This window comes from Lithobates pipiens, unplaced genomic scaffold (genome assembly GCF_037356315.1).
Source record: "Lithobates pipiens isolate NorthernLeopardFrog02 unplaced genomic scaffold, aLitPip1_a1.2 Scaffold_8, whole genome shotgun sequence".
NCBI classification, from domain to species: domain Eukaryota; kingdom Metazoa; phylum Chordata; class Amphibia; order Anura; family Ranidae; genus Lithobates; species Lithobates pipiens.
The window spans coordinates 604,537,391-604,551,360 of NW_027507903.1; the positions used below are offsets into that span (position 1 = coordinate 604,537,391).

The window sequence follows — 13,970 nt, forward strand, 5'->3', positions numbered from 1 at the left end:
AGTCCCCGTCGAACATAAAAAAATTGTGAGTTAATAAATACTCTAAACAACATAAAACAAACTCTTGGTGCATCAAGGAGTGTTGGCTATGATGTCTAAGAAAAAAGGCTACGGCCTGAATCCCTAGAGAGTGGGGGATAGATGAATAAAGGCTAGCCACATCACAAGTAATCCACACAAAATCCGAATCCCATTTCATAGGTTGAATATCAGACAAAAGCTGCTTAGTATCTCTCAAAAAACCGGGTAAATCAGAAACCAGTGGCTGTAACTGGTAATCAACCCACTCCCCCAAGCGCTCATTCAGTGACCCAATGCCTGCCACTATAGGTCTACCTGACAAGGGTTGACAACCCTTGTGCAGCTTGGGTAAATGATGAAAAATGGGCATAATCGGGGCATCAGGGATAAACATATCTCTCTCAACTTGAGTGAAAATGCCTGCTGTGACTGCTCTATCCAAAAGTGCATTAAGATCCTTCCTAAAGGTGGACGTAGGATCCCCTTTTAACTTCAAATAAGTTTTGTCATCCGACAGTTGGCGGATTGCTTCATCCCTATACGTACATGAATCTAGCACTACAACAGAGCCCCCCTTATCGGCATTTTTTATCACAATACATTTGTTGGCACTCAGATGGGTAAGAGCCTCTTTTTCAACACTAGATAAATTATTGGGTCTGGAGCGACTTCTGCGACCGCAAGCCAGATGAGTCAGGTCTTTCTCCACTAGCTTTTGAAAAAGGTCCATGTCCTTCCCCCTGGAGCCAATCGGGTAGAAGTCTGACCTTAATCGAAAAGGGATGGTAGTGCGACCACCCAACATCTCCATAGGGGCAGGTGCAGACTCAATAGCCAAATCTTCCAAATCGCAAAGAGCACATTGATCAGAAAAGCTAGAAGGAGGGGAACAAGACTCACCCATAATGGCAGCGGTCGCAGGATCGCAATCTCCAGAATCCACAGCTGACCCATCATCAGTACCACCAAAATAATGCTTTTTCAAGGTGAGAGAACGCACAAATTTATTCATATCTAAAACTGTCCCGAATAAATCAAAATGCCTATCTGGACAAAAATTCAGTCCTTTAGACAACAGCGATATTTCAGCAGAATTCAGGACAGTGCTTGACAAATTCACCACGTTTGATACTATTTCCGGAACCGATCTCTCAGTTTGTAACGATCTTTGGTTGCTCCATCTGTGTCTTTGGCCGCCCCTTCTTGTTTTCTTGAAGGTTTCAACTTTTTCCTTTTGGTGGAACTCTGTGCACCCACGTTTAAACAGGGTGTTTTAATGACACCCAGCTGATGCTTAACATTTGTTGACCGGTCAGGTGGATCCGGAGAGGAATCGGAAGCGGTAGCGGTGGCCGCCATGTTGTCATTCATACTGTCGTTATCCAAATCGGAAAAACTGACCCGTTTCTGTGAGTGATGTTTACGGGAACGCTTTGGATAGGTAGATTTCTTCCATATATACACATTGCTATTTTCATAATCCATATGATCTCTAGCAAGCTTGTCATTTTTTCCAGAGATGACACTTTTTTCCAATCTATCCAGGTTTTTGTTTAGACGGGTGTCTAAACCAGTAAAGTCCTTATGTTGTTGTAAAGGTGTCAAGCTCTGTTGGATGACAGAAATATCGTCCTGTAATCGGGCGAGTTCCTCAGTCCTTGAGTCAATAATGATCTGGATAAGTTTAAAAGAACAGTCAGACAAAGCATTGGTCCAGTCAGTTTTGTACTTATCATTGTGCAGATCAAACGTAGGGAATTTTTTGATTCTTAACCCACGGGGAATCTGTTGTCGCTGACCATATTCGGTTAGGGTATTGATATCCCAAAATGATCGTATTTCCTTAGCCATGAGATTCTCCAGGCGTCGAAAAAGCATTTTCAGAGAAACATCATCACTGTGGGACGGTGACACGGTGTGTGATAGCTGAGATGATCGCAATGGATTGTCGGCCGGTGCTGTAAAGGTTCTGCTGAAATATAAGTCTGTAGCCAAAGGTGCAACGATGCTGTCTTCCATGACAGAAAATGATGAATAAAAGTGAATATGGTGGAGATAAGATATAAAATCCTTCACACAGAAGCTGAGGGTGTAGTATACCTGAGCAGGTAAAGAAGCAAATGTCCAGACTGATATAAATCTCATGTCATTCATTTATTACCATTATGTATGCTTTCAATGTGTCAGCTTGATTTTGGTGTTTTAGGGGAAAAAGTATTTTTCCTTTCATTCATTTAAATGTTAATCTTTAGACTTTGGATGTTCACAGGTGTTTCCTTAATTGCTATCTTGTCATACACATATTTTATTCATTTGTCTAATTGCTTGTGTGTGTGTGTATATAGCTCTGTATGTATATTCTGCTCATTAGCTATGACTAAGCACCGTGTTCGGTGTGAAACATGTCAGCGGCTGTGCAGTTAGTCTGTTTGCCAGCCTAGATGCTATGATTTTAATTACATTTTTGAAATAAAGTTGAATAATTTGGAGTGCGGCTATCCAGCTACATCTTTTCTACTTCAGTTCCTGTTGCAAACAGAGCCAGCACCCTGTGGGATTGTGGAGACAGCTGTTTTGGGAGAGGTCATTACCTTAGAGCGGTAATTCTTTGTATTAATATGCTATGCATACTAGCTCATTATGCTTTTGCCTTGCAGGTTGCATTTCAAAAAAATATATAAAGTGCCTTTACTTCCTCTTTAATCACCACAGTTTTTTTTTTTTTTTACTAAATAAACAAAGACTAAAAATGTTGGGGGGGAAAACAAAACTTTTTCATAGTTTGTTATAACATTTTGCAAACAGGTAATTTTTCTCCTTCACTGATGTGTGCTGATGAGGCTGAACTGATGGGCACTGATGAGGCAGGACTGATGGGCATTGATAGGCTGAACTGATGGGCACTAATAACGCAGCACTGGTGGGCAGAATTTGAGGCACTGATGAGGCTGCAATGATAGGTGACATTTATGGGCACTGATGGGTGGCACTGATGAGGAGGCACAGATGGGCACTAATGAGGCAGCACTAGTGGGCACTGATTTTGAGAACTGATGAGGCTGCACTGATAGGCGTCACTAATGAGGCAGCAAATGGTGGGCACTGATGTTGAGTCACTGATGAGCCTGCACTGATAGGTGACATTGATGGGCACCGATGAGACTGCACTGATAGGTGGCACTGATGGGCACCGATAGGTGGCACTGATAGGTGACACTGATGAGGCAGCACAGGTTGGCAGTGATTTTGAGAACTGATGAGGCTGCACTGATAAGTCGCACTAATAAGGCAGCACTGGTGGGCACTGATGTTGAGACACTGATGAGGCTGCACTGATAGGTGGCATTAATAGGCACTGATGAGGCAGTAATGGTGGGCACTGATGTTGAGGCACTGATGAAGCGGCACTGATAGGTAACATTAATGTACACTGATGAGGCTGCACTGATAGGTGACACGGATATGCACTGATTGGCAGCACTGGTGGGCACTGGTGGGATTGCACAGATAACCAGGACACTGATAATCAGTGTTCATGTCCCTTTTACATAAGCTGTTTATCGGCCCTCTTCTCTCCTCACTCTGTCAGCGTGAAAAAAGGAGTGCCAATAACCGGCTTCTGTTTAGATCCGTGATCAGCTGTGATTGGACACACCTGATCACGTGGTGAAGAGCCACTAATTCACTCTTTACCTCAATCTGTGATCAGAGCGTGCTGTCGAGTAGCCTGACAAGGGTTTAACCATATCCCTTCTCTATCCAAATCCAAGAAAAAAAGTTTGGCTTGAAAATACATTTTAACACAACTTGCAGTTTCTCCTTTTTTTTAACAATTTCAGGAGGAGAACGCCTCTTCTAAACATCTCGATTTCTAACTGTGAGAATGTGAGAAACATTATTTCAAAAATGCCATTGAAATCGTAAGTATTGAAGTCATTTCTCAAATAACAATATCAGCACTTTGCTTCTGTGAGTGCAATTTTAGTTTGTACTTGTAAAATCAAATTTTTTTTCTATATTATATTATTATAGTGTATACTATTATATGAGACAAAACAACCCTTGTAGTCCTGATATAGATAACATTTTGTCTACGGATCCTATTCCATTTTAGAATCTGCTTTGATATAATATGGTTACATTATTTTATTTTTATTTTTTTAAGCCATTAACGTTTGGTTTAATCAGTTCTATCAGTTGTTCTATGATTATGTATTTATTATAATTATACCATTTAATCATTTGTTCTATGATTATTTATATTTTATTTTATATTTTTGTATTTATTATAGTTTTATCATTTTTATTGGTATAATATATTATACCAATTTTTATACCTTTTGGTTTTTACATTTTTTATATACTTTTTTGTAGTAGTAAATCTGCTATGGTCGGAAAGCAGTTAAACAACATTAAAGAGGAAGTAAACCCTGATGGGTTTACTTCCTCTTTTTTTCCCTGCAAAGGTAAAGCATAATGGACTACTATGCATCGCATAGTAGCTCATTATGTGTCACTTACCTGACACAGGAGCCAGCGAAGTCGCCGCTGATCCCTGTAGTCCGCCGCATCCATGTTGCTGGTGGCGTCTCGCAGCTCCGACGAATCACAGCGGCGAAGCCGCGATGACGTCACTCCCGCGCATGCGCACGGGAGTCGCGTCTCGCAGCTCCGCCGCTGTCACTCGGCGAAGCCGCGATGACGTCACTCCCGCGCATGCGCACGGGAGTCGACAAATTAGGCAAATCCATTCATGGATTTGCCGCATTTAGTGCGCCTGCGCGCCGCTGTCTACGGCGCATGCGCCGTAGACAGCGGTGCCCATTTTCGGGCAAATATCTCCTAAACCATATAGGTTTAGGAGATATTGCTTGGACCTACAGGTAAGCCTTAATCTAGGCTTACCTGTAGGTCCAAGTTGTTTGGAAGGGTTTACTTCCTCTTTAACTCATTCTCTTACTTTCCCTTAACAATCATTTTCTTTTTCTTTTCTTTTTTTTATCATCCTTATGTAAACATTAAAATTTGAGTTTGTTCGTATTTGAAGCAGTTAATTAAAAAAAAAAAGAAAAGAAAAAAGCTTTGTACCAGAAATGTAATTTGAATGCCTATAAAAGGGTAACATATGGCAGCATAACATTTATAGTTAGAGCGGTATTAAATCCAAAAACAAAAATGTAATATATTGCAGCTTATCAGTTTTTTAAATGTGATGGCTGCATTCCTTTTTTAATGGGTTTTTTCATTTATTTTCACCTGGAGGTCTGACCAGTAAGGCCGCGTACACACGGGCGGACTGTTCGCTCCAACTTTGTCCGCTGAACAGTGTTTGGGCGGACAGTCCGCTCGTGTGTGGGCTTTCAGCGGACAGTTTCAGCGGACAGTTGGACGGACAAGGTTTTTCGGAATTTCCGAAAAACTGTCCGCTCATGTGTAGGCTTGTTCGTCAAACAAAGTTGCGCGCATGCTCAGAAAGGATTTTCACGCCGAAAGCTATAATGCAGTGTATAGGACGTCGTATTTTTTCGTCCCGTCGTACGTGCCGTTCACGTCATCGCGCACGGTTTCAGCAAACTGTTCGTTCGTCGTGTGTGGCCATGTCCGTCCATGCTAATTTTGAGCGGACTGTTTGCCGAAACTGTTGGACGGACAAAGTTGGGCGAACAGTCCGCCCGTGTGTACGCGGCCTAACACATTTCCTGTCTTATGCCCCATAAACACGGTCGGACTTTCCGATCACAAAATCCGTCTGGTTTTTTCCATCTGAATTTCCGACCATGTGTACAGGGCATTAGAGTGTCTCCACTCCGAATAGGGGAGCAATGAAGACACCCTTGGACAGCATTGTTAGTCTGGCAGGAGGGGAGTCTTCGAAAATTTACATGGACTTGATTGACAAATGAAAAAAATCTGTAAACCCAACATTTCATATTCCTGATATGTGGCTGCTGTACCATGTACAGTACTTGTATGAAAAATTATTCTGTTCTCTTTGTATTGCTTCCTGTATGTGAAATCCCTGGTGTTCCCGCCAGTCCCTTTGCTTTCCTAATAAAAACTGACCAAACTAGACATGAGGGTACAGCATGGTCAGTTCTTTAGGTATGCTGGGAGCTATTTCAATTATCAGATTTGTGCCCCCCCCCCCGAACAGTTTTTCACTGGGAAGAACATTGTGCTGCTGTTTCTCCTCTCCCAGCTCCTGCTGCAGCTGAGAACAGAGATGTGATCACTTACAAAAAAGGGGTAAAAATGTTTTTCCTGGCGCATCATGGCAGCATAAATATGTTATACATATGGGTTGTGGCTCCGCCCCCCACAACCTGATAGGACTGGTTAACTATAAATCAAAGACAGACCCGGCTCACAGCATTCTCCTTTCTTTCCTCACCTGATCAGGACTGGAATAGCGAAGTATCCCTTACCGGTTGTCGCCCCAGCCAGGTTAAGCTTCTCCTGGGTGGAAGTCCTTCCTGTACAGCCTCTAAATGAGCTATATGGTTGGAGCCCCATTCTGGTGGTCTGGGGGGGGGCATATTTCAGCCTCTCCTGGGTGGAAGTCCTTCCTCTACAGTCTCTAAATGAGCTATATGGTTGGAGCCCCATTCTGGTGGTCTGGGGGGGCATATTTCAGCCTCTCCTGGGTGGAAGTCCTTCCTCTACAGTCTCTAAATGAGCTATATGGTTGGAGCCCCATTCTGGTGGTGCAGGCTTCTCAAAGAAAGCTTTAAACAAGCTTTGACGTAAGTGACAGCGTTTCCTTTTTCTTTCCATATGCCTTTTACTTCTTTCTCTGTGTTATGGGCGTTTGCCATTTCCAAGATGGCTGCAACAGTGCAAGTATACTCTGAGCATGACAGACAGGAATTGATGCGGCCTCTGTGTTTCCTGGCTAGAGCTTTCCATGTTGGTGATCTAAACAGGCTCAGGCACTAATATCATCACTAGTGGCAAATGTGAGTTCTAAATGTTTTTATGGCATTTTTTTGGGCAACAAATGGTGGAGCTCTCTACTCATGCATGCTTATGTGGTCATTGTTTGCATGTTTCCCTTTTTATAGCTTTCACCTGTGTTTTTTCCCTATCTCCTTTTTCAATGCTTGCTCTGGGATCACTGTGTTAGGGCTTGGTTTCCACTAGTGTGACTTGTTATTGCAAATTTGCATGACGGGCCGTACTCCATGGTTTCCAATGAGTCCGTTCAAGTCTGTGTTCATGGACCTTGGGAGTATAACAGGCATTGCTCCGAGTCGCATCACATTTTTGGCAAAGCCGTGCGACTTTCAGGTCGCAATAGTGGAGACTTAGCATTATTCTGTTTTTCATTTCAATCTGCTGCTTTGCTCTTTTTCTATGGGAAACGCTGTCCAGTCAGACCACTGATTGCCTTTAAGGTATAGGGATTAGGTAAGTAGTGAAGACTAAGAAAGAGAGCCAATATCTATAGTACTGTAAGGACTACAAGATGGAGGGAGCCTTCTGATGGTCAAGACAAGTCCCCATCTAAGAACAGACATCGAGGCAATGTTGATTAAAGCGGAGGTCCACCCTAAAGTGGACCTTCCGTTCATTGGAACCCCCCCCCCCCTCCGGCGCCACACTTGGCACCTTTCAGGGGGGAGGGGGGTGCAGATACCTGTACAGTACAGGTATCTGCACCCACTAACGGCGTAGATTCTGCAGAAGGTACGCCCCTTTCTGCAGAATCGACGCCCCTTTCCGAAGGTCCCCCGCTGCCTGCTGGGAAACACATGGATCCCAGAGACAGCGGGGGGCCATCCTTATTGCGCAGTGCGACTCACGCATGCGCAGTAGGGAACCGGGAAATGAAGCCGAAAGGCTCCACTTCCTGATTCCCATACCCAAGATGGCGGCAGCAGCACCCGAGAGACGATCGAGAGATCGGCTTCGGGTGCCAACATCGCGGGCGCGCTGGGCGGGTAAGTGTCATTATTTTAAAAGTCAGCAGCTGCAGTATTTGTAGCTGCTGGCTTTAAAAAAAAAAAAAAAAAACGGCGGATTCCCGCTTTAAATCTCATCGCCTCACCCCTCATTATCATTGCTCCCTGTTTACAAACATCACAAATTATCGCATTTGTTGTGGAAAGTCATTGCCTGCCAAGCTAGTGTGTCAAATGAACAAGCACTATACAGCCGTGCAAGGACCTCAAGATGAAGAGAAGCTGCTAAAAGCCAAAACAGTCACTGTTCAAAGCGCAGACATACAGGCAACATCGATCAATGTCATCATCTCACCTCTCGTTTTGTTTGCTCCCTGTTTACAAACACCACAGATTATCAGCCTTAATGGTCGCTGCATTCGTGGTGGAAAGTCATTGCTTGACAGTGCATAAATTGCCTAGCACCTCCAACCAGAACTACCACTGCAAGGACCTCAAGATGAAGAGAGCCTGCTAAAGCCAGAATAGTCACCATTCAAAGTGCAGACATACAGGCAAGATTGATCAATGTCATCGCAATCACCTCTCATTTTGTTTGCTCCCCGTTTACAAATGCCACAGATTACCAGCCCTAATGGTTGCTGCATTCGTGGTGGGAAGTAGGGATGAGCCGAACACCCCCCGGTTCGGTTTGCACCAGAACTTTCGAACGGACCCCAAATTCGAACGAACTTTAGAACCCCATTGACGTCTATGGGGCTCGAACGTTCGAAATTAAAAGTGCTAATTTTAACAGCCAATATGCACGATACTGTCCTAAAAAGGGTTTGGGGACCTGGCTCTTGCCCCAGGGGACATGGGTCAATGCCTAAAATGTTTTTAAAAATGGCCGTTTTAGCGGGAGCACTGATTTTAATGATGATTAAAGTGAAAAAAAAAGTGAAATATTCCTTTAAATATGGTGCCTGGGGGGTGTCTGTAGTATGCCTGTGAAGTGCCACGTGTTTCCCGTGTTTAGAACAGTCCCTGCACAAAATGACATTAAACAGAAATAACATCATTGAAAACTGCTTGCGGTTTTAATGTTATATCTGGTTCCTGCAATATGGTTGAAAACCATTGAGAAAAATGGCATGGGTAGCCCTCCCTGCCCATTACCAGCCCCTTTGGGTCTTGTACGCATATCAAGGGGAACCCTGTACCCATATTAAAAAAAGGAAATGCGTGTGGCCCCCAGGCCCTATATACTCTGTACAGCAGTATACAGGCGGTGCAAACAAGACAGGGACTGTGTAGGTTTGTTGTGTTAAGTTGAATCTGTTTTTAATTTTCAACTGGTACATTTTTAAAGTGTAGCTCCAGTCAAAAAAACTATTTTTAAGCTTTTTGGAAAACATAGGGAAGGGTTATCACCCCTGTATAATTTGTTTTGTCGTCCATCTTTTTTCATCTCACTTGCTGTTGTCTCCTTCCGTTTGCAAGTAGGAGATGTTGTAAGTTGGATGTTTGAAAGTAGGGGCCTGCCCTATATGCTCTGCAGAAATGGCGGAACAAGGTGTTGGTTTTGCCACAACATTGTAAGCCCTCAAAGTGACTCTTGCTGGGCGCTGGAGCGCCCTGCTGTGAACGATTATATCAAGAATTGTAATTACATGCCATTGTTGAACAGTGGTAGAAAAATTGACCTTTGGTGGTTGTGGTGCTGGTGCCACAACACTATAAGTCCTCAGTTACTCTGGGTGGGCACAGGAATGGGCCCTCCTGTGAAATATTATATCAAGAATTGTAATTACATGTCCCTGTTAAACAGGGGCAGAAAAATTGGGCCTTAGGCACTGGTGCTGGTGCCACGACACTGCAACCTCTCCCATATACTCTAGTTTTATTGCAGGAATTAGCCCTGCTGCAAAGCATTGCATCAAAAATTGTACTTAAACGCCCCTGTTAAAACAGGGGCAGAAAAATTGGGCTGATGGCATCACCCAGAACCAGAAATGTTCTTCCAACATATCAGCGGAGGAGGAAGAGGATAGACAATCAACATAACAGGACAGTCACTCAGCATCAGCATAGGCAGTCTTGAAGGGATGTGATATTTCAAAAAAAATTATTCGGTTACATCAGCTTCAGGTGCTTGGTAGCTGTGGGTGATCCAAGACTGATTCATCTTGATGAAGGTCAGTCGATCAACTGATTCGGTGGACAGGCGCACCCTGTGATCGGTAACAAAGCCACCAGCAGCACTGAAGGTGCGTTCCGAAAGAACGCTGGATGCAGGACAGGCCAGTAGCTCAATTGCATACTGTGCAAGCTCTGGCCAGTGATCCATCCTCAAGACCCAGTAAGCCAGAGGATTTTCGGTGGGAAAGGTGTCCAAGTCTGACCTTGCCCCTAGGTATTCCTGCACCATGTAAATCAGACGCTGGCGATGGTTGCTGGAACCGATCATACCTTGGGGCAGCAGACTAAAAAATTGTCTGAAAGCATCAGACGGCCACCTTCTCCACCGTTCCTTCTGACCGATGCCTCAGCAACACGTCCAGGACCAGGAGTTTGTAACCTCCCAGTCTCTGGGAACGCATTGCACAGACCTTTCTGCAAGGCCTCCCGGAGATGTCTCATCCTCTGCTCCCTCTGCGATGGCAAGATAAGATCGGCAACCTTACCCTTGTACCGTGGATCAAGGAGAGTGGCCAGCCAGTAATGGTCCCTCTCCTTGATCCGAAGAATACGAGGATCCTTCCGCAGGCTTTGCAGGATCAGGGAGGCCATGCAGCGTAGGCTAGCTGAGGCATTCGCTCCGGAGTCCTCTGGGTCACTAAGGTCAACATGATCCGCAGCTACCTCCTCCCAGCCACGTACAAGTCCACCTGTTTCTTGGGACTGTAAATCATCCCTACAAGACTGCTGCTGCTGATGCTGAGTGCCAGCCTCCACCTCCATGCTGACATAATCATCCTCCTCCTCCTCTTCCTCCTCCTCATCCTCTTCCTGTGTGATGGGTGGCACAGCAGGAACACTGTCTGGATAAAGGGGGCCTTGAGAGGCAAGGAAGTCCTCCTCTCCCTGCCTCTGTTCTGCCTCAAGTGCCTTGTCCATTATTCCACGCAGCGTATGCTCCAAGAGGTGGACAAGAGGTACAGTGTCACTGATGCATGCACTGTCACTGCTCACCATCCTTGTGGCCTCCTCAAACGGTGACAGGACAGTGCATGCATCCCTGATCATGCCCCAATGGCGTTGTGACAAAAAACTGAGCTCCCCTGACCCTGTCCTGCTGCCGTAGTAGCACAGGTACTCATTGATGGCCCTCTGCTGCCTGTGCAGCCGCTGCAGCATGGCCAACGTTGAGTTCCACCTGGTGGGCATGTCACATATAAGGCGGTTCTTGGGCAGGTTCAACTTCTTTGGGAGCTCAGCCAGCCGAGCACAGGCATTAAATGATCGGCGGAAATGCACACAGACTTTCCTGGTCTGCTTCAGTACATCCTGTAAGCTGGGGTACCTGCCCAAGAACCGCTGCACCACCAGGTTAAGGACGTGAGCTACACAGGGCACATGGGTCAGTTGTCCCTGTCGGAGGGCGGAGAGGAGGTTGGTGCCATTGTCACAAACCACCATTCCTGGCTTAAGCTGGCGTGGCGTCAACCACCTCTCGGCCTGCCCCTGCAGAGCTGAAAAAACATCCGCCCCAGTGTGGCTCCTGTCCCCCAAACAAACCAGCGCAAGCACGGCATGGCATCGTTTTGCCTGCGTACTTGCGTAGCCCCTGGAACGCCTACGAAGCACCGCTGGTTCTGAGGACAGAGCACTGGAAGAGGCCATGGAGGAAGAAGAAGAGGAGGGGGTGGAGGAGAGAGGTGTGTCACAACCAGTAGTAGCATTTTGGAGGCGTGGTGACGGAACAACCTCCAACACTACTGCACCTTGTCCTGCATCCTTCCCAGCTGCCAGAAGAGTGACCCAATGGGCCGTGAAAGACAGGTAACGTCCCTGTCCATGCCTGCTGGACCATGAGTCAGCAGTAATATGCACCTGACCGCCCTGTCCAGCGAGGCAAGGACATTGCCTTCCACATGCCGGTAGAGAGCCGGAATCGCCTTCCGTGAGAAAAAGTGGCGTTTGGGGACCTGTCACTGAGGAACCGCACATTGTACAAACTCACGGAAGGGGGCCGAGTCTACCAACTGAAAAGGCAGCAGTTGAAGTGCTAGCAATTTAGCCAAGCTAGCATTCAACCGCTGGGCATGTGGATGGCTGGGAGTGAACTTCTTTCGCCGCTCCAGCAGCTGGGGCAGGGACATTTGCCTGCTATAATCGGACGTGGGTGTACTGCTAGCAGAGTGCCCAGAAGCACTTGGCTGTGACACACCTAATTCTACACCTTCATTCCCCTCAGAGCAGGTTTCAGAGAGGACTGAAGGTCTAGTGGGGTTGGAGATGCCAGCTGATGAGGAGCAAGGAGAGGTCCGCTTTGTTCTTTGGTGTGGGTCTTTGAGGTATGCTTGCCAACGAGCTGCATGGCAGGTCAACATATGTCTGGTCAAGCATGTGGTACCCAAGCGGCTGATGTTTTGGCCACGCGAGATACGCTTGAGACATATGTTGCAAATAGCAGCGGTGCGATCTGATGCACTCGTCTCAAAAAAAGGCCCACACCAAAGAACTTTTAGAATAGCGCGCAGAGGCACCGCCCTGCACAGGCGGAGCTCTGCGGTGTGATTCAGTCGGTGTGCTGCCCCTAAGCTGGCCCCCGGAGGGCATCCTGCCTCGTTGGACATGTGCCTCCTCCTCCTCCTCTCTCCTACCAGGCACCCACGTGGAGTCAGTGCCCTCATCACCCCCTCCCTCTTCATCGCTGTAGCAAACCTGGCAGTATGCTGCAGCTTGTGGAACATGACTGCCAGATTGCTGTCCTTCTTGAGCATCCCCTCTCTCTGCGCTCACGCTACTGCCTTCCTCTAGCTGAGTGTCATCATCAGAGCCTACAAAACACTGGGCATCCTCCTGGAGCATGTACCCAACACTGTGCTCAAAGAGTTCAGGAGACTCCTCAGGAGGACGTGGTGGGTCTAGGGAAGGAGTCACTGATGATGACATTGAGAGGAGGGAAGACGATGCGTTGGCAGCTGCTTTGCTAGTACCCTGAGACTGGATGAGAGAGGATGAGGAGGATGAAGAGGGCTTGGTCATCCACTCTACCAAGTCGTTGGCATGTTGCGGTTCAACATGTCCAGCTGCCGAAAAGGACGACAAGCGTGTCCCATGGCCACGTGCTGATGACAATGCACCGCGTCCACGACCAGCACTGTTGTCTCTAGACACAGAGCCTGCTTGCCCTCTTTTATTGGCACGCGCCTGTCTGCCTCTCCTTGCTGGCCTTCCAGACATGGTAATGGCCTGAAGGGAGTTGGGTAAAACAGCAGTGTAATGAAGTCACACAACACCCACTAAGCCCTGCAGATGCCTCTATTAGAGAACAGCAATAAAGGGTAGATACAGGTGTATATTGTGCTGGAGGCACAAAAAACCCACTAACTCCTGCAGATGCCTTTTTTATAGAACACCAGAGATAAAGGGGTATATACAGATGTATACTGTGCTGTGCTGGAGGCACACACAACTTCCAATAACTCCTGCAGATGGCAAGTGGGCTCAAATAGAGAAGAGCTATGTAGGTGGATATAGCGGTGTGTACTGGGTACAGAGCACGCAGACAGCACGCACAAGCTCCTAACACTACTGACTGCAAGCTCTATTATAAAAGATAGATCACTAGCTATATAGGTGAGGTGAATATAACAGTGTATACTGCGGTCAGAGCAAGCAGACAACAACCACTACAGAAGAGCAAGATCGAAAATCGGCCGATAACGATCGGTGTGTACTGTGTTGAAGGTACACAGAACACCCACTAACTGCTTCAGACGCCAACACACTACACTAGGCCGCCACGCTGGCGGCCTTATATAGTGTGGGGCATGTACTACACAGCCTGAGCTATGATTGGCCCCAGGCATCCTGCCTGGGGCCAATCATGGCTCTCCT

The 13,970-nt window shown here is 46.5% G+C and overlaps 1 protein-coding gene across 1 annotated transcript in view; it reads left to right on the plus strand.

The window, feature by feature from the left end:
• The first annotated feature begins 3,855 nt into the window (after positions 1–3,855).
• Positions 3,856–13,970, plus strand: part of LOC143961321 (alpha-2,8-sialyltransferase 8E-like) — a 31,968-nt gene continuing 21,853 nt past the window's right edge. The window contains exon 1 of the mRNA XM_077470579.1: positions 3,856–3,941. Coding sequence (XP_077326705.1) covers positions 3,928–3,941 — 14 coding nt within the window. The 5' untranslated portion in view covers positions 3,856–3,927. The remainder of the gene's footprint in view (positions 3,942–13,970) is intronic.